The sequence below is a fragment of the Coturnix japonica genome, chromosome 12 (genome assembly GCF_001577835.2).
Source record: "Coturnix japonica isolate 7356 chromosome 12, Coturnix japonica 2.1, whole genome shotgun sequence".
Classification (NCBI taxonomy): Eukaryota; Metazoa; Chordata; class Aves; order Galliformes; family Phasianidae; genus Coturnix; species Coturnix japonica.
The window spans coordinates 2876518-2890297 of record NC_029527.1 but is presented as its reverse complement, the minus strand read 5'-3'; the positions used below and the strand labels follow the sequence as shown (position 1 = coordinate 2890297).

The 13780-nt window shown below is 36.8% G+C and overlaps 1 protein-coding gene across 5 annotated transcripts in view; it reads right to left on the bottom strand.

Annotated features, from left to right (window-relative positions):
• ATG7 (autophagy related 7) overlaps positions 1-13780 on the bottom strand; it is a 73177-nt gene that overhangs the window by 54836 nt on the left and 4561 nt on the right. For all 5 annotated transcript variants that reach the window (XM_015874778.1, XM_015874781.1, XM_015874779.2 and 2 more), the window contains 11 exons: positions 12336-12485; positions 11411-11499; positions 10787-10908; positions 10102-10192; positions 9142-9286; positions 8475-8633; positions 7291-7485; positions 6093-6296; positions 5714-5829; positions 4914-4989; positions 4275-4355 (listed from right to left, as the gene is read on the bottom strand). In XM_015874778.1, the coding sequence (XP_015730264.1) occupies positions 4275-4355; positions 4914-4989; positions 5714-5829; positions 6093-6296; positions 7291-7485; positions 8475-8633; positions 9142-9286; positions 10102-10192; positions 10787-10908; positions 11411-11499; positions 12336-12485 (1428 nt within the window). The remainder of the gene's footprint in view (positions 1-4274; positions 4356-4913; positions 4990-5713; positions 5830-6092; positions 6297-7290; positions 7486-8474; positions 8634-9141; positions 9287-10101; positions 10193-10786; positions 10909-11410; positions 11500-12335; positions 12486-13780) is intronic.

Here is a 13780-nt window from a genome sequence, read left to right as displayed (position 1 = left end):
TTTGTTTCAATCCTTTCTCTTCTGTTGACTTTGGGAGTCACTCATTTGGGTGTCAAGATCTATCTTATCCCTAAATGCCTATCAGCCTGCGCCTCAAAACTCCAAAAAACAGTACAAAATATAAATCACTTTTAACTCTTACATTCTAGCCATGACAGCGATAACACTTGAGAATCTCAGTCCGCTTTGAGCTTTTATAAATGGTATGGTTTAAGATTGAACAGAAATATTTTCTGCCTTTCCCAACGCCATTTACTGTGGCATCATTATGTGCAAGGTTTCTTTGGCACTGTGGTCATATATATTAAGTAGACCTGCACATTTCATAATATCATGTATTGTTTCAGGTATATGACAGAGATAAGGAGCTCAGTCTCCAAACCCACCAGATCTCAGTGTTCCTCTAAGATCCATTTTTTAATTCTCACCCATCCTATCTGTAGAGACACCTCCCCCACCCACCCCATGTACAAAAGATCACATCTGATTCCTCAACCCTTCTCATTTCAGCTCCTGTCTATTGCTGACTTCTTTTGAGGAGCAGGATAAAAGGACTTGATACATTTCTGTATGTCACCTATCAAATAGCAATTTTCTATGCTACCTTAAGAGTAAAAAAGGTATTACATTTAAATCAGTATACTAAAACACATGTAGATACATTAATGATGCATTCTTTAAGTCTGAATGTAATCTATCCAATATTAATACTCAGGCTGCACCACACGTAGAAGTGTCAAATGTTAACATATGTAAGTTCAGGAAATAAGTTATAAATAGACTCAATTACAGTGTTACAGCACAGTGATAGAAATAACTCCTTACATTCTTATAAGTTTTTGCAGTGTTCATTCTTGAATGACAAGAATTTCTCCCTGCTTCCTCCATCATTTCTGCAAGCCATGCAAGAGCTGGCTTTTTTTTAAGAAAAAAGAAAACCTTTTTTCCCCCCTGGGACTTACACATCAAAGCAATCCTTTAATTGAAAAATACATAGGTTATTACTGGGAGAAAGAAAAAAAATCTTCTGAAAGCAGTTAGAGCAAGTATCAATGGCATTGCTGAAATGAAAATTAGGTCAATTCAAAGAACAGTCTCTGAAGATGCAGGTTACTGCCATAACTGATCTGAACCTTGTGAAGTTAAAATGCATGCAAAGCAGTTAGATGAAAACAAACACATTATTATGTCTACATCAGAGTGGCTTTCAAAACTGAGACACACATAAATAACTTACGCAATGCAAGCGCTAAGTAAATGTCACAGCAATAGCATTTAATCTATGCAGAGGATGTTAAAAAAGGAAAACATCTGCAAGGGCAGGGAAGCATCTTGATTGAAAACAAACAGTACCAGTGCCTGGTATGCCATCGCTGATCCTGGTGCCTATCCCTTCATGAAATGCATGAAACTGGGAAATCCCATAAAGGTAGAGTCAGTAACATTGCTGAGCGGCTAAAAATCAGTAAGTGAATGAGAAAAATAACTGAGGAAAATTAGAACGCTTTTCAAAACATGGACTATAAATCTGAACTTGAGAGGAAATGATATCTGTAAGCTACACAAGAGAACAGAGGCGATAAGTATATCCAAATCGGACAGCATGAACATTCTTTTCTGACATTAAACTCTGTGAATTCGTGAAGAAAACTTGTGAATCTATGGCTCATTCCAGGATGCACAAGGAGGAGCACAAACAGGCAAATTTTCATCATCCTCAATAAAAAAAATAAGCTGCTAATGTTAGTAAAGTAAAATAAATATTTTAACATCCATGTTTCAAGGCATTAGCCAGATGCCTGCAAGGATCATATTTTCATATGGAATTGTAATGCTTTTCACCATAATATTATGAGAAAGTAACCTTATTTTGCTCCCAATGGGTAAAGGGGCAGCTTAATTAGCACATTAACTAATAAGTCAAAGATCTTCATTGTTTAAGAGAGCCATTAGTAAACTCAAGAATATAACCAAAGAATATTGGATTCTCTCCCCTAAAAGAAATAACAAGTTAACCAGAGTGAAGTGCAATAGGAAAGCTTACACTACTCCCCAGACCTACTACTAAACAGGCTAATTGCAGTGCTGTTAGTTTGAAAGAAGATACTTTCAAGAACACAATTGTGCAGAAGCAAGAAAAAAAGAGAGGGGAAAAATCATACACAGAAAATGTGGCCCAGATGCTGTGACCATCCCAAAATTCCTCAACAATCGCCTGTGGGAAGCTCCTCTGGCATGCAGCCTGGTTAGGACAATTCTGGGTAAAGAACTGCTGGCTGCTAGGGTGTCTGAGTTCTTCAGTTTCAGAAACAGAAAAACTAAGTCATAACTGCGCGTCCAAACGAAGTGGAATGTAATCTCTAAACATGCAGATCATTAGCAGCTTCTCCTAAGTCATCCACCTGTACTACTACATTTTATTTTTTTTATTAAGAGCTCCTTAGTCATTAGGTTTGTGTTTGAAGAGTGATAAGTCCTCGAGAATAAGAAAGCTGAGATAAGAATGAATAAAATAAATGAGTTACCAGCATAATCAATTGCATCAGAAAGGAACCAAGCTCCATACTCAAAATTTGAATTTACAGTAAAACTGGCATAAACACATTTAAACAAACAAAAAACAACATACAGGCTATAATTAAACTGGATTTGGCATTTCTAAGTATTAGCATCAGATGTCCAGATAATACAGGGTGACATACGCTTATACTAATAAATAGAAAGTTAGCAAAGTAAACAAATGCTGTGTTTCTACTGTAAGGAAATACGTGCGCCAATGAAGCAACTTTTTCAGCACAAAAGTAATTTAATACTCAAACCACATGAAAAGTGATCTCTCTGGGAATAGCACAGCTGCTAAAATCCAAGTCAGTTTTTATTAAATCATCAAGTCTGTTTATGTAAAACAGAGCTCTCTTAAAATGACCTCCAAGAGGAAATGATTTGCTAACAAAAAAAATTGATACCTGCATTTAATTTATCTACATCAATGTATGTTATGATAAATCAATGTCCTGGGTCAGAGATAAAGAGGAAAAAAAGAGAAAGCTTTTTCTAGAACTTAATCTTCACGGGCTCCAACATCACACGTTTTTTCCCATTTCTACATATAAATACTTTTTTAATGAAAAATACTAAAAGCAACAGAAATTCTGCCAATCAAACTTCTGATGAAAAAAAAAAGAGAGAGAAAATACTCATTTCTAACTACCGCTATGCTTTCAACTACTTAAGACAGTAAACACGTTCCTAAAAATAACAGCAGTTTTAAGTTTTGTGCTTGAACTTTTGAGGAGAAAATGGACCCAGATTCCATCAAAACTTGTCAAACATACCAAGAGAGCCTGGAGGAATAACAGGAATACTGTACAAAAATAGTTTCTGCAAAACATCTTAAGATCTTGAAAAAAAAATAAAAATACAGTCCCTCGAGTTTTTGATAGCTGTTTGAAACAGGAAGGATAAGCACAGTGGAAACAATGAAAAGAAATTATTGCATTATGTCTCTAGGTGCATAAAAACTAACTAAATTAATGGCACTCGCAAGCAGGCCAAATAATGAGTCAAAACTTCTGAATCTTCATATTGAGTTATCCCAAAGCTTCTCGAGCCTTGCGCTACATGGCCATAGAAAACTTGCCAGAAAAACTTCTCAAGGCCACAATAGAGGAAAACAATCCAGGACTGAAGAGGAGGCCTCACACAGACACATTTAGTGAGCTGCCCTAGTGTTCTGGCAAGACATAGGTCAGATTCAAGCAACAGCTGTAAATCCATTAGGTGACTAAGGACTGTCAACACTAGTATCAAAATGAAGCAGTTTTCTCAAAGAAATGTAACTGAGGTTGTTCTTTATTTTCTTTATACATTGCTTCATACCACAAAATACAAATTTAGACAATATATTTGTAATGATATTAAATTCAAGACAGGTAAATTTAAGTTTATTCACTGGCACAAAAAATAACTTCTTAAAAAAAAACAACAATACCAATTTTATTCCCTGCTATGAAACCAGAAACATCTACCAGTATTTGCACAACAAAACATTTCAGAAATGTGTTGCCCCTAATCTGTCAGGTGGTTATTTTGTTGATTTTTTTTTTCCAGTTGTGAGCAAAATCTTCATTGAGATAACATGCTAATAGGTCATGTCAAACAAAATAATCAGAAAGCAGCTAAAAAAGAATACAAGGGTAACAGAACTTAAACTAAAGTGAGAACACAGATTCCAAGTCTTAAGAAAAGGAAATACAACAAGAACTCCGACTTACTTTGGGGGAACAGGCTGTGCATTTATCAAACGCCAAACTGACTGGAAGAACATTATCAAATCTTGATAAAAAACCACGGATCTGGAAGATGAAAAAATTACAACTATAAGAAACAGGTTTCCAAAATATCAAGAGTTGGACATACACATAAAGTAGAAAAAAAAATAAAGAACAGCTATAGCTAGTCTAATACAGTTTAATACAGTGATGACCACCATTAAGAGCTGTATTAAATTTATACCTGCATATATTACAGTCATTTCTATATACAAATAACAACACAACTATCAGAGCACCAGATTATTTAAAGATAGTGGCACAGCACCACCTGGAGTTTGAGCTATCAGATTGCAAAACTAAGTTAACAACATTATTTTCATGCTGCCCACTAGTGACTCTATCTCCAAATAAGTTCCTGGTAAGTATACGTACTATACACTACAGGTAGTGTTGGGATAGAAGTACTGCCAGCCAACACTATAGCCTTGGCTTGCATTATCCTTACTTAATTATTTTTTAATCCAAACATGGAGACTCAGTCCCTTCTGGGAATGGAATCGGATCAGCATAGAGTACATTTTAAGGAGGTACATCAGTACCAAGGTTTTAAATGAAAGCATTTTCTCACAGATTTCTTACCTGATGAGGAACAAGTCCAAGAGAAGTAGGTGGCTCATTCATTCTATCATCACTACTGCTGGCCACAGCATAACCACTGACAAAAAACCAAGAAGGAAAGTTAGAACAAGACAACATACTGAACAGTCAAAGTTTCCAGTAAGCTACAAGGCACTTAACTGCAGCCTGCAGTTTAGAATCTGGAAAGTAAGTTATCTGGAAAGTTTGCTTCATAGTAACTAAGCTCTAGCATGGGAATACCAAAATCTTCAGAACCAGAGACTTAGAATTCGAATGCAAGGAACCTACAACTCCTTTCACGGATTTTAAAGAGAAAATAAACCTAAATGTCACATTAGAAAATTCCAGAGACATTTGTGTCTCACATGCAGTTAATTTTAATTAGGATTTTGAAGCATTCGGCTTATCTTAAAGCCTTTCTTGTGACAAAAGTAGTTATGTCAGCTCATCATTACACTCAAAAGCTCTCTTGTGTAAAGGATCTATTAACAGAAATCACTTTCTCTTTTGAAATGTTCTCAGTACTTTGATACTTTTAAAGTCACAGAAAAAAAATTGCCAAACTCCAAGACAAAACTTTGCTTTGATCATTTGGTTCTCTGTGAAATAATGGTACACTACAGTAACACAGATATTACATGATCCATACTTTATATTAATTTTGTAGGCAACATAATGCATTACAGAACTTCCCTTCTTAATGTGTACCTCCTCCTCCTTCTCCCAGTAGATTATATATAATAACTCTGATTTCTCAGGGAACATCTCTTTAAACACCACTCCTCTCAGAAATGACTCACCCTTCTGGATGCTGTAAAACAGAAACCATTAATTCCACTGCAAGAGCTCCAGCTATCATGGCTAATCCAGGTCGACTCACTGTACACTGCTGATCCAATGTCCTATCCCTGGTAGACTAGAATGATAGATAAATTAAAAAAAAAAAAAAAAAAAAGTAATGCAAAAGTAATTTAGTTGTTCTTCTAAACAATATATCTTCAGTGACTTGCAATTCATTTTCCCCCCCACCAATCATCCAAGTAAAAGACAAACTGTTTCTTAATCCAATGAATATCAATATAAGAGGAATCCCTAATGAAATCCCATTTAAAGGAAATAAAAATTCAGTTCAACAGGAGAGATACATATTTGTCACCATTTGCATAACACTGTACTCACATCCCCTGGTGCCACGACGTCATTGCAGAAATAGCAACCCAGTTTGTAGCCAGGGATATTTGAAAAGAGCGATGAACCCAAAAGGTCAGAAGGACCAGGGGCTGTGTTGAAACATGCATTGCCAGTTTCTTGCTGTTTGGGTTTCTTTAGTCCATGTCTCATAACAACAAACGTGTCAAACCCCAGGGCAGCATTGATGACCAGCTACAAACAACAGAGAGAACAACAAACCTGAAGTGAGCCAAAAGGGGAGGGTAAAAAAGACCTCCAGGTTTCATTCACTGTATGTATCAAACAAAAAAACCTACACAATCTCTAATCAGATGATAACCTAACACCTACCTATTTAACATCCTAGCCATAAAAAAACTCAGATTTTCTAATATGTGCTAATTCCTAGCTGCCAAACATCAAAAGAAATACAAAAATGTTTCAGAAGTCCTGAAAACATCTTTTTCCTTTGACTTTCTGGGAAGTTTGATACAAAAAACGACTTTTTTTTGTTGCAGAAATTTAGGCACACTTGTAGACAACCCTGCAACGCAAAGTCCATAAGCACATTCTAGTTTGCATTTGAAGACAACTTCAAACCAATACACTGCATCTCACTGAAGTGACTGGAATTGCTATGTGCTGATATGGATCAACATCCCCATATTATGGCCTAATACTCATATAGTAATTAGTACTGCTATTGGAATAATTTATGTTAGTTCCACCTCGGAGTTTATTCTTAAGTTTGCTACATATTCTGAACCAAACATTGAAACTTCGAGTGTTAAAATACACCAAATACCACTTAAGTACAACAGTGGTGATCAAGAATAACTTTTCATGTCATTTGAGATACCAAAAGTATTCTTTTAACTGTCTGAAATAACTCCTATGTGACAAAGCACAGCACATCTGCTATCCAAAAATAAAATATATATATTTTCTCAGTGAGGAAAGCATGTAATTATTACTTATGGTCTTCATATGCATCTGTTTAGTCACATGCGGACTAAAAGCAGCTATGATACAAAATTACTTTGTCATCATTTCCCCTTCTCTTTTCAGTGTGACAAGTGTTGAGAGTAATCTGAAGTTCCATATGAAAAATAAGCAGATAGAGAAAGTTTTGTTTAAGGATGACTTTATGATATATGCAAAAGCTGAAATGCAGTAACGGGATTATTAACAAGATGCACTACAATACCTTCCTCTTGCTGGCTGCAATAACAGCAGGAAGCCATCGACTCTCTCTAGTGTCCATTAGTAGGAAAACAACATCATGAGCATCAATAAGCTCTTCAAGTGTAGCCACATCCTTCCGAGCCTGTGCCATTGTTACTTCTGAAAAATTCACTGGATGGCCTGGCATAGGGATGCTCATGTTATAGCCTTCTGAATTCTGCATGGAGGTAGAGAAAAACAACAGCATATAGAAACAAACTTTTGGGTTAATAGAATTATTCTGAAGTGCAACACAAATTGTAGGGCTGCTGCTTGGCAGAAAGGCAACTGAACTCTTATCATCCCTTTGTATACAGGTAATGTAAACTAAAGTACAGTGCAAAAGTTTGAGTGAATGGCAGTCTCAGAGGCTGCATTTATCCAGAACAGAACAGCTCAATGCAAACACACTGGTTTGGATTACAAGAGCAGACAAAAAACATTCAAGTAGCTTTGTGCCTCAACTAAACAGCCCAGCTCTCTCAGAAGGCTTATTAGGTCTAGCAAAGCAGCTCCAGAGGACAGCTGAACCGTTTCTAGTCCCAAAGGGAACCAATGCAATGACAACTGTTACTTCTTATTACTACAAGTAACTCTCCAGTCGACACTTACGCTTTTGTGAGCCTCATCACAACCTCACAACTCCACAGCTTAGCCTGGTATTTTGCTTTCCTGTTTGTTTTCAAACAAGAAAACTCACAATACAAGTTTCCGATGTTTCTGATGTGCAAAATCATGCTTTCTATATTATTATTTGGGATTTCACAAACAAGCTTTATTTCTTCTAATTCCATTAGTCTTTCCTAATACACCCGTTTTTATTTTTTCAATTTTCTTCTCCATTTAGAAAAAACAAAAAATCATATGACAATTCAATCAGAGCTTTATCTTAGTGCACAATTTGACACTGTACAGATGCACACTATTCCATACTTGTTCCCCCATTAAATATTTCCATAACTGAGTATCACCAAGTAACAATAGCACAGAAAGGCAATCTCAATTCCAAAGCAAAAATAAATAAATATGAACAGCTGATAGGTCTTCTACCACATCAAGATGAAGGTTTTAATAATGAATAAAAGACACTAGAGCTCTACATACTTATTTAAAGTCATTATTACTCTCTTAAGTGATTTATTAGAAGGTTTTAAACAAAGATCTTACCACTCCTGGAAAGATTTTCTGAAGTCTCTCCGCTGCTGCAAGAGCCTTAGGCTTCCCACCACTGAGACAGTCTTCAAATTCATACAGGGGCTGTCTTACTGGGTTGGAGTATGAAATCTTTGCATTGTCAACAAATGTAATCTTCCTGACTCCCCAGCCCTAAGCAACAATGTAATTAATATATTCAATACAATGGGCTTAGACAAACAATTTCAACTCTCCAGTGACAGAAACTTAAGAGGCACTTAGCTCAGTTTTTCTAGAAAAGTCAGCTTTTGAAGCTATTCACAGCAATAGCTCCGTACTTGCACTTAAGAGAACAGGTAACTTCCTTCACCTGTCCACATTTATTTTTCAGCAGTAACCCCCTCAAAACTTCATTGTGAATTTGAATTTATAAGCTTGTTAATTTGCTCCAGAGTTTTCCAGTCCTTTAATGTAAATTCAACAACTATCCTTATCACGCTTATGACTCCCAAGTCATTTCCATTCCCTACAGATCTCATCTCTTCCCTGCAATTTATAATGTAAATTATAATGCATACGTTAATAGAGGAATACAACTTCTTCCTTATGTACCACAGCAGCTGCTCAAAAAAAAAAAAAAAAAAAAAAAGTGGTAGAATTATTGAGAAACAGCAGATTTTTATAATTAACTTTGACTTACCATCAAAGTCCTTGCCACACTACAGCCCAGAGTACCAGCTCCCAGCAGCAGACACTTGGCAGACACAATTTTTTCCAAATCAAGAGTAGGGACCAACCGCCAGCACATCAATTTCAAATTAAGATCCACTGACGATTCTGCTAACCTATACCACAAAATAAATGGTAACACTGATGAATATTCTGGGTTTGTTTTGTTTTTGCTTTTTTCCAAACAAAACAAAGACTTATTTCAACTGCTTGGGTTTTTTTTTTTCCCCAAGAGAGAGAAAGAATTGGAATAGACAACTCCTTATGTCTCCCTCAAGGCATGTGCCAGTAGTTCTCATAACACCTTTTCCTTCTCACCTTGATCTCAGCTGCCTTTTGCCTCTCTCACAGTTTTGTTGTTCCTGATTTCATTTGGTCTCCTAAATTATTATTCTGGATCTCTCTTTCTTATTCAGGTCAAACTCAGTAGGTCTGGGATCTACTGTTCTACCAATCTTCCCATTATATGAAGGCATTCATATAATATAATATTCATATACTTTAGTAAATTATTTTGTTTCTCCTCAGTTCATTGCTGCTGCTTTTTAGGCCCATCTCCCTACCCTTTTTTTTTTACCCCTTTCTCCCATTCATGGGATGTGTGCACCCCCCACACCACTAGTCACAGAACTGAATTCAATGAAAACAGGCCTATAACACTGCATTAAATTTTAAATAAGTTTTTGATATTTTATGCTAGAGTCACAAACTGCAGAAACATCTGCTGTTAACAGTGCACTCTGCTCTAATAAGGTGCATATCCACAATAGGACCAAAGACTACACAGTAATGATATTACTGCACAATCTTCAAGACATTTAGTGTATGTGCTACTGCCTTGATTGAGACAGAATCGTTGCATTTCATATTTCAACATATTACTAAAACCCAAAAAAAGAAACGACAGAAATTTGGAAGATGAAAACCAAACCTTTTTGGATCCATACACTCACTGAGATTGACCATCCTTGGACCCATGCCGCCCTTTTGGTTTTTCTCCCATCCAACAGCTTTTGGACAATCTGTTTCACGAAGAAAGAAGGGAAAAAAAAAAGAAAAAATGAAAGACTCAATATCACAGGAAAAGAAAGTACTGTTCAATTTAAGCTCACTGGGAAAAAAAAAAAACAAAAAAAACCGGCAAGCAAACAAGCTGCATCTTAATCTAGTTTATGCAGCTACATGAGTTTTGCTGCTTTTCATACTGGATGCCTGGTGTGCTGCTTTTGCCTGCTTAGGTATAAAGCAGCTAAGGTGGAAATATCATCACTCCTCACCAAGCCCAGTGATCCTGAACATCAAACAGATCAGTGTACTTAGCAGGCAGTAAATTCAGAATTCACTACTAAGTTTTGCCAAGTTCAATCATCTGCTACCTGATTTCTGTATCTCCACAGTAACCTGTTCTTCAGATGTTCTCCTTAAACCCTGCAAATTACGTTAGTAATTGAGAAAGCCTACTTTTTTAAAAGAACATTCAAATAATTTTCAATTCATTTGAAATAACTCACGTAAGCAGTGATAGCAGTGATTTTGGTGTTATTTTTCCTATCTTTACAGTGATTGAGGAAGAAGAAACAGAAAAGGCATTTATTTTCTTCTTTTAAATGGATTACCTGGGCCAAGTGCTCCTTGTGGAAGTTTTATTTCAAAGATAATGCTGTGCGTTATGTCTCTCACCCCTTGCATGGTCCTGTCTCTGAAGCAGAGCACTTCAATGGACTGGATAATATTGCCCCTGGCAATTAAAAAGAAAACATACATAGAGACATGCATCTTTTTTCTTTCTTTTCTGTAAAAGGAACTTATTTTAACAGTACTACACAGTTTCAGTCTTTTATAGATTCTGAAAACAATTTTTTTCTGTTAGCAGTGGAACACTATTGCTCTCACTGGCTATAAACATAGTTGTTTAGCACTTGGCTGAGACAACTCCAATGAAATAACACTAACAGTATGTCCTCTGTCATTTATTCAGTGCTGCTGAACAAACTGTATCAGAAAATATATTGTGACATGACATACACCTGCACTTCCCCAGAGCACAAGTAAGATTTTTATATTTTTTGATGTAATATCCTTTTTTTTTTTTCCTTTTACATATATATATATTTTTTTTCATATTTCCAAGAAGTTAAGCTTCAGGTACATAATAAAAGCAAATTGCCATGGATGAAAAAATGCTTTATTTGATACCAATCAATAGCATATTTCTCTGTGGGAAATAATAAAAGAGATACCATTTATGCGATGCCAATATCAGGAAATTTCGTAGTGGCCATCCTGGATAGTGAGATAAATTACACGGATCATAAACTCCAACTGTCACCTGCAAATAAAATTGCTCTGAGAAGTCATCTATCAAATTTTAACTGATATCATTTTTAATGTAAAATATTTGGACACAAAATGACCACATACATAGTTGACATTTTTACATACATTTTCTGCATGGTCACACTAAATTTTAGTAAAACATTTGCTAAGCTTTCAGAGCTTTTACTTCAGCTTCAAGGGCATTCACATTTCACTATAGTATATGAGCCTTCCTTGCTTTCTTTAAACAAGGCATTGTGAGGAAAGCCCAAAAACAGAAGCCTTGTTCTTTAAGCAAAATTCTGCATTGATTTTGAGATGATCCAAAAATGAAATACGAACACCAAATACAATTTTCTTCTACTGGAAGAATTTCAACTGCCTCCTGGAAATACTGAAACAAGTTTCAGAGTCAGCTCATTCAAGAAACTGCATCTGACAGCTCTTTGGCAGATCCCTTCAAAAAAGAACATTAACAAAGAAACTTATTCCAAATGATAAGATTCCTCTTGCATTAAAATATCCCTATGTTAATTAATGCTCTCTTGCCTGAGACCCACTACTGCATTTATACTACTTTACTAAAAACTGAGATTCTAAAAAAATAAAAAAGAGCATGCAGAACTCAAATTTAAGACTGCCTATTAATCTGATGCAACTTGGCTTCTGGATAAGGATGTAGACACCAAACTCTTGTCACGGGTGTCAATCCAAGATACCTGTCATCAGTTATTTACCCAGTCTATTTATTGGCCAACAAACGTGCCCAATTCAGTACTACATACATGTTTCAAATCACTTGTGAATTAAGTATGTGCAAGTTACAAAAAGATGTAAAATACTCATTACCTTTCCCCCTTGGTCTTGGAAGAAACCATCCCACTTTTTGAGTGGAGATACAACCACAGAATTGTCGTGATACTTGATTAAAAAATAAGGAAGGGCTGTAACCCCTTCTGTCTGGCAAAGTTCATCATAGGCTTTCTGAAGTGCTTGAATCTGAAAGGGTAAAGACAATTGAAACTGTAATGCACCTATAAAGAAATACTGCAATGTATCCTTATGCTTCCTCCCTAGAAGAATTCAGGCCAGGCTGGAGCATTCTATGATTCTGTGAAATCATTTCAGAATTTAGGGATGCTATCTCACTCAAGCTACTGTAGGATACTGTTTCTCAAGAACATCAAAAAACTACTCCAAGTTCCACATCAGCTTCTGTCACTGTGAAAAAAGGTGCCCAGAAAACTTGTCTTTTTGTCCTTGCACATTGGAATAGGAAACAAACTACAAAACATTGTCAGATGCTCTAAAAAATTACTCCCTATTAACATTTTTCTTGTCAAATCATACATTTTATTAAGAATTTTGTCATTTCTCCTGATCACTCACAGGGTATGTTCCTTTTAAAACCTTTCATTAAATAATTGTAAGCTTCAAAAACACTGCATAGCAATCACAGAATCACAGAATTACCCGGGTTGGAAGAGACCTCAAGGATCATGTAGTTCCAACCCCCCTGCCTAGCAGGGCCACCAAACATACACATTTACTAGATCAGGTTGCCCAGGGCCCCATCCAACCTGGTCTTGAACACCTCCAAGGACGGGGCATCCACAACCTCACTGGGCAGCCTGTTACAGGACCTAACCACCCTTCTAGTAAAGAACTTTCCCCTAACATCCAACCTAAATCTTCCCTCCTTCAACTTAAAACCATTTCCCCTAGTCCTGCTATTATCAGCCCTTTCAAAGAGTTTACTCCCCTCCTGGGAGTAAGTTCCCTTCAGGTATTGAAAGGCTGCAATGAGGTCACCTCGCAACCTTCTCTTCTCCAGGCTGAACAAACCCAACTCCCTCAGCCTGTCCTCATAGGGGAGGTGCTCCAGCCCCCTGATCATCTTTGTGGCCCTCCTCTGGACCCTTTCCAAAATCTCCATATCTTTTTTGTACTGAGGGCTCCACACCTGGACACAGTACTCCAGATGGGGCCTCACAAGAGCAGAGTAGAGAGGGACGATCACCTCCCTATCCCTGCTGACCACCCCTCTCCTGATGGAGCCCAGGATCCCATTTGCTTTCCGGGCTGCCAGAGCGCACTGCTGGCTCATGTTAAGTTTCTCATCTATCAGGACCCCTAGGTCAATTGGACAGATCAATACGATGGGAAAGGCACTACAACAAAAGTACAATGTCCAAAGGACCAGTGTAATAGAAAGGTATTCCTATGAAGGATGGGAAGAAGATTGCTCGCCCCATATCAGAAGATTCCAGGTTCACAGGGAAAAGCTTCACCAA